Consider the following 7,244-nt stretch of genomic DNA (forward strand, 5'->3'; position numbering starts at 1 on the left):
TCGTCCAAAATAGATTAAATATGTAACCTTTATTACACTCAAAAGTCGGAGCATTTTTGTCTAGAGCAACAACTCGTTAACCATTGTTACCATATTATCAATAGGCTATATTATTTAAGACTCCATTGGATATGGATTGGGGAGATCGATCTGAAGTCAACCAGAACAATTTGAATTGCTACCCAATTTTTATGAAATATGCAATTTTTTATTAATTCAAATAGAAACGTTTAATATAGTTTTATTCAGGCGAAGCAATTCTCTGCAATTTTATTTGACCACTGAGGCAACTTATGAAAATTGATTAATTCTTATTTGTCTCCACATTTTATTTGACTGAAGATATGGAAAACGGTGATACTTAATAAGTCTTCGGAGTACTGTAATTCAAAGCATTGCACGGAGGTACAATGAGTATCTCTCAATTTAAGAGAATGACCCAAGTGTCCGCATCAATCCAGATACTACTTCTAATCAGCTCTCTAATCCAGTATATTGAAAATACAAAACGTTTCAGCCTGAGGTGTGTAAGATAACAGTTCCATGCTTTAACGAACTGCGTCATATACATTGACTGCAATAGCAACCACTCTTGTATACAGAATTTTGTAAATACTGCGATTTGATTGGATTGTGCGCTAGCAAAAACAGCCAGTTTTGGAAGGTGGGAGTTTGTAAGCTAACAATTCCATGAATAAAGACAGATTGGCTGCAAGTTGTGTGGTAGTTGTTTTAATTTATATTGACAATAGGCACATAGGAAGATGTCCATCACATAAACAACACATAAATACAACAAAGATTATGTCACAAAAGAGTCTGAGATTCGACATAAATAGAAAAAAATCGTTTTTCTTGTCTACAAGAAACATAAACACATGAAAGAACACAATTTACTTTAGGATAAACACTATAAAAGTTTGTGTTAGATAGTGATGAGAACTTAGTCTCATGAAAGCACTGGCCTAGGTCACAAAGTAAAGATTTATGATAAAACAAGGTGCAAGTTAAAGGTTAAGATAATTAGATATGTTAACTAAGGATGTCTCTTTATACTATCTGTGGTAGTATCATTTCTTTAACTGAAATAGCTGAAAATAGAATAGTCTACATTCTTCTGATGTATCAATAATCATCTCAAGATAAAACCTGTATTGTGAAACAAAATCTTTTCATGTATCTATAAGAAAATAAGAAGCATTAATATGAATGGTCAACGTAGGAAATTCAAAAGAAAAGAAGTCAGAAATTTGAAGGCTATTGAGGGTTAAGTCTACCATGGACTAGGATATTACTGAAATTTTTTGTTCACAGGGAGAAAAGAATTTAAAAAAGTACCACCAGAATACATTCTCAGGTTTAATAGGACCATTACAATAGAGAAATCATTAAATGATTCGTTTTGAAGAAATGAAACAAAGACAAACCCCTTTAAATTGAGACAAATCAAGATATGAAAGAGCCAAGCAAAATTCTAGGTACAATATTCTGTATGACTTATCCCAAGCGGCTTCAGTTTTGATTTATTGGCTACTCAGCACACTAAAATTGGTCATTTTGAATCAAAGTCTTTTATTAAAAGTGTGAAATCATGTAATGAGTCGAGATAGGCTGATAGAGAATATTTGAGTATATTACACTTTTGACTATCAACAGCACAATGAAAAAGTCTGAATAAATTTAAAACAATTCAAAATTGCATCCAATTATCACATATTATACTGGATTTCTAGCATTTTGTTCCTGGTTTTCATCTAAAGCATGAAGCTCATTTTCCAACTCTTTCAATCCCTCTGTATGTCTTTGGTATTTATGTTCCACAAGTCTTTTATAAAACACTAAAGCAAATGCAATAAAAAGAATTGTTGCTGGTATAACAATACAAGTGGATGCAATTGCAGTATTTTGACTAATGCTGTAAAATTTTACCCATGTCAATACGCCGATTTCTGCTAGAAACAAAATAATTCCTATTCCAGTGGAACAAATCCATGCCACTTCAACGCACCATTTCATTTTTTCATGAGGAGATTCATTAACTGCTGTAATATTATGCACATTGCTAACTGATTCAATATTGGGCAGTATACATGTACTAATCATTAAAGCCAATAAATGGACAGTCACTAATAAAGTTGTGCACACTCCAAAACCAATTAATAATTCATCTGGGATCTTTTGTTTATCATCAATCTGAATTTCTACCATTGCAATCTGAAAAAAGAAGAATATAGGATTAACAAACAGAAGGAAAATAAAGGGGTCCATATAGCAGGTGACCTATACATATAATTAACATTTTATTCCAGTTTTGTACATGATCTTCATACATCTTGAAACATTGTCAACTGCAGGCTCTCTTTGTGAGCGATTTATGTTGTCAAGCCCATGAAGATTAACTGATTCATATAATATAAAAATGTAGATCTAGCCTAGGGCAACATATTAATGTTACTGTAGCCGTAGGTATATGTAGGGGCATTGCTTTCATGATTTCATAGTTCCTATTTGCATGTATTCGAACTCAACTATAGAAATACGGCAGCCTATATTATTGATTTCATATTTGTGTAGATATGTTTATTAACAGAAAGCCCTGAAACATTATCTTTTATAACAAAAAATTAAAGATAAGAAAACTTTACAAAAAAGTGTATTACCAAAGCCAGGCCTACAGCCTATGTCTAAACTGATTTATTCTGTAACAAAGCGAAATGTCAAAATGATTTTACTTCCTATATAATGACTATATTCATGACAATGCCATCATGGCGTTAAAAGGTCATCTACATTACATTTTGACGATGACATATCTCAAATTTGCGACAAAATGGAAGTGTCAATTTGCTTACCATTGCAAATCCTGAAAGTAGGGCAGACGTTCTGCTTGATGCTTTTAACTTTGCTCTGCTCAAATAGAGACGACGCCAAGACAAAGCTTGACTTGAATGTTGGTCCGTCATTTGGTCTACATATGACTTTAACAGCCAGGATTCATACGTCGTGTCAGAGGTCTCTTGCATCTAGATTAATGAGCTGATTTTAGATAAGGATTGAATGTATAATGTAAATGAAAGTATTAATAACTATTTCGCTCAAACACGTCAACATTGAATTAGATAAAAACACTGTCGAGAATGGTTCAGTTCGCTTTGTATCAGAAACTGTTTGTAGCTCATCGAGTAGTCCAAGTAATGAGAGAGTGCCAAAATCTAAAAATATAACGTGGGTTTAAGATGGGTTTCTTTATTTTTTAGTCAAACTATTTGAAGAATTGGTGTTTCTAATGAATTATCATGTAATCTAATCATATCATTATCTTCTTATTGCATATAATTAAAAGTTTAAACAAATCAGAAATGGCCGTGTATGTACTGTCTGGATAAACAAAAAAAGTCTTTTCGACCTTTCTTGATCGGTCACTCATTGAAATTCTGCTTGTAATTCTCTCCTAATTTAGCTAATTATGAATTAATTATGGCCATGTGACACTAACTGGTATTTTTCCAAGTCATTAGAACACCCCCACTTCCTATTTGTATAAGTATTAGCATTTTCATTTTCAAAAATGAAAATAGGGGAACCCATCTTTAAGAATGGCAGAAACGCATCTCCAATGCATGAAACTTTTCCACACTGAATGTAATTTAATGTGAAAATTTTCAAAATAGCACAATTCCGTTACCAATAGTCACAGAATCTCTTCGAAATAAGCAAAATACATAAATTACTATATTAAAAGTGGGTAGCAGAACGCTAGCTATAGGGGGGCAAGGCCGGGGTGGCAAGGCGTGTCAAGCATCTCCCCTCCCTCTCGCCCCCCGAAAATAAATGATTGCCCTCCTGAAAATATTCGGAAAAACAACCAACTAATTCCATTACTGCAAGTGAGCACCATGAACCATTGTCCCTCCGGATTACTTGCCCCTCCGAAAAAAACAAGTCTGGCTACGGCCTGTTAGGTATTAAACATAGCTAAGATACCCCTAGTCCGAATCATCTGACTGCAGTTCAGCCTCTGATAGATATTTTGACACTTATGGGGTGAAACATAATCGAACTTTTCGGACTATGTAGATGTGGTCCAAATGAACACCACAATCACTAGTAATGATTTAACGAAGTGATCCCAAATATTTCGGAAAACACCGGCGTGTTTACATTTTTAACTGCGCATGCCACGAAAAAAAAATTAGGTCACGTGATAAATTCTCGACATGACGTCACGAACATCGTACACAAAAGTTCACCTCGCTTGAGAAAAAATATTATCAAAACCCCCTTTATTTGGAAATTAATTGTGTAAAAGAGAACCAAAACACCAATAAAGATGGGTGATACCACTGATGGTGGTAGAAAATTGGTAGGTTTGGGGGTTTTCTACAAGTTCTCGTCGTTTTAGACAGAGCAGTATAGCATGCGATTGTTAGCAGCCATTTTGGTCGAACATGGCTCAGACGAAAATGAATTGCAAAAGAAAATTCAACCCGAAAATCTTTAAAATGATGAGAATTGAACATTTGACACCTGCAAAAGTTGAAGAAAACATACTTTCAGCTTTTCCCAGTAAAAATTCAGAGACAGATTGCATAATAATTATGTTATAAATGAAATTCGGACAGAGTTTTCCGAGTGTCTGCCACTTTTTCCTTTCATAACTTCTGCTATCGTTAAAAATCGTAACTATTTTGCCGTATATCTATGTATTTTTGAAATTTCTCCATTGAGAAACCTTTTCATTAGCTTCAGAAATACTAAAGGTAACTCTTGAATATGAATTCAACATAGCATGCAAAGGTTATTCAAAATTTTTATTTCAAAATCGGTTGCAGTCAATGGTAGCTTATAATGAAAGACGGTTTACTGAACATAGATCCTATTCAAAGACACTAAAATTGCCGCTTTATGACGCGGTTTTTAACTTTTTGTTACTTTTATTATGATTGGTGTAAATTTATATAATTTTTGTTTATAACAATTTTGAAATACCGTAATTAATGTTGTAAATTCATAATCTTATTCATAAATTGCAGGCCTTAGACTTAGGCTAATATCTTTGTGCTCTCCTGAGTAATTTTATTCCCCGTTATAATATGTTCAAAACTTAGGCTAGGCCTGATATTCCATAAGGCATGGAGCCATGTCATAGTCCTATTTAATTCCTTGGAAAATCTACAAATTATTCAGCTAGCCTATGAACGTAACTGTATTTTGTGAAAATCATTCAATGAAACTAAATTTTTCTTTTTTACTGGCCTGAGCAGTGAGGTAGCGAAAACGGATATTTTAGTAAAACTTTCAAATAACTATAAAATAAAGCAAAAATGTGAATATCAATTTTACAAAGAATATGCATTTTGATACAGGTGTATATCGTATCAAATTAAAATTAATTAAAGCGTATTTAATCACGTGTGTAGGCCTATATTTATTATTTGCAATTAATTAACCAATTTAGGTCTCTTGGATTGTTTTCTCGTCTTCGGAATGCTTACACCTGTATATTGATTTTCGTTGGTATAGGCTACTTCGATGCATTGTAGTTCATGTTTCACGTCACGTAGTCCATTTTGCTTTTTCTGTTTTTGTTTGTTGTTCACATTGGAGCTATTGGTTAATAGTTATCACTCTACAATTGATGTATTGAGCACTATTCTAACAGTGAAAATATTCTGTTATTTTATTAATTGTGAAATATATCAATAAGAAGGTTTATTATACCTCTAATCCTGATGTGTGTCAATAGGATAGGCCCTCCTTCTCGATGTGAAAAATAACAATACTTCTACTGACAGATCACTTTGTTTTCTGAATTGAATTTTGTGTGTTATTTTAAAAAAAGGCAAAATACTACTGAAATACTTACCATTTGTCTTTGAATGTCTTTGGGCTCCATAAATCACGTTTGAATTTTGATAATTTTACATTTAAAGGGATTAAAGAGGATTTCTAAATTTGGTATGGTTATCGGGTTCCAATTTTCAATCAGACGTGTGTAGTTCCTGCAAGTCCACTAAAACTAAGTGTTTCATGACGCCACCCCCTCAAAATTTGGTTGTATCACTTAAAACCTTAGTGGAGGTGACGTCATAAAACACTCAGTTTTAATAGAATTGCTAGAACCACAGACGTATGATTGAAAATCGGAATGGCGCAAATTGATGCTATCATTGTCCCCGATACACATACAAAATTTAGAAAAACTCTTAATAATCCCTTTTATATACGCATACTCTTCTCTTAGAAATTGCATACGCAAATGACAAGGATTTTTCAGTGGAAATTCCTCTCTGTAAAATTATTTTAAAGTTGCAAGTTTTTGGATTGATGACAAATTTCATAAACCCAAGGCAATAAATTTTATAAGTTGATAATCCAAACGATGCAGAAATACTTAGTCACATTCTTGACCTTTCTGTTTTTCCTATTTTGTAACGTTGTATAAGGTTTTTTAAGAGATAATCTCTTATAGAAGCACTGGCAGCGTTGTGCAAAAAAACCTGTTTATGACGTCACTTTATGTTATAGTAGGGCCTATCAGTTTACTGCTTGAACCCTATTTAACATGTAATTTTGTAAAAAAAATATCCTTACAAATATATATTTATCCTTATTTAGTACGATTCATAAAACACAAAAATATTGAATTATTTTGTAATAGGTATGATTAAAGCGATTTAGACGGATCTATAAATATCAAAAGATAATCCCAGCTGTATAATCAAGAGGTTTAATCGGTTCTCTTCTTTATACTTAAACGGCTCCTTGATGAAGATATTCAATTTTCCCCAAAGACAGACTCTTATAGTTCATTTAAATGATCATAATATTTTCCAATTTCTCCGAATTGATCATATTTCAGGCGTTCAGTTTTCCCCCTAGATTAGATTGTATGATTCATATATTTTCCAATTTCTCCAATGTTAAGCTTACGATTTAAGTGTGGCATTTACGGCTGTAGGTCTACTGTTATATAGCTTCATGATTATTCCATATCCTCTATTACTAGTACACAGCCTTCTAATCAACGAGTGGTCACTCAGTATCTTTGTCAATTATTGATCATTTTACCAGTTCGTAAGACAAACTCAGCGATATATTGTAACCAGAGTTATTCCATGCTTTCTTGTGACGGTACAAATAATCAATCGTTAACAATATTTTCCCCAGATATTGATGTCGACGATTTGAATAGAAATTAGAACCATGATGCGGGACCGTGATGCCCCACTCTTCATATACAA

General features: G+C 33.1%; 1 protein-coding gene across 1 annotated transcript; it reads right to left on the bottom strand.

Annotated features, from left to right (window-relative positions):
• Nucleotides 1-1,716: 1,716 nt before the first annotated feature.
• Nucleotides 1,717-2,963, bottom strand: LOTGIDRAFT_160514 (hypothetical protein; the record flags this gene model as incomplete). Its single annotated transcript, XM_009055641.1, has 2 exons — nucleotides 1,717-2,214; nucleotides 2,853-2,963. The coding sequence occupies 2 exons, from the start codon at nucleotides 2,961-2,963 to the stop codon at nucleotides 1,717-1,719; spliced, it is 609 nt and encodes a 202-aa protein (XP_009053889.1).
• Between the last annotated feature and the right edge of the window lie 4,281 nt (nucleotides 2,964-7,244).

This window comes from Lottia gigantea (genome assembly GCF_000327385.1).
Source record: "Lottia gigantea unplaced genomic scaffold LOTGIsca_25, whole genome shotgun sequence".
NCBI classification, from domain to species: domain Eukaryota; kingdom Metazoa; phylum Mollusca; class Gastropoda; family Lottiidae; genus Lottia; species Lottia gigantea.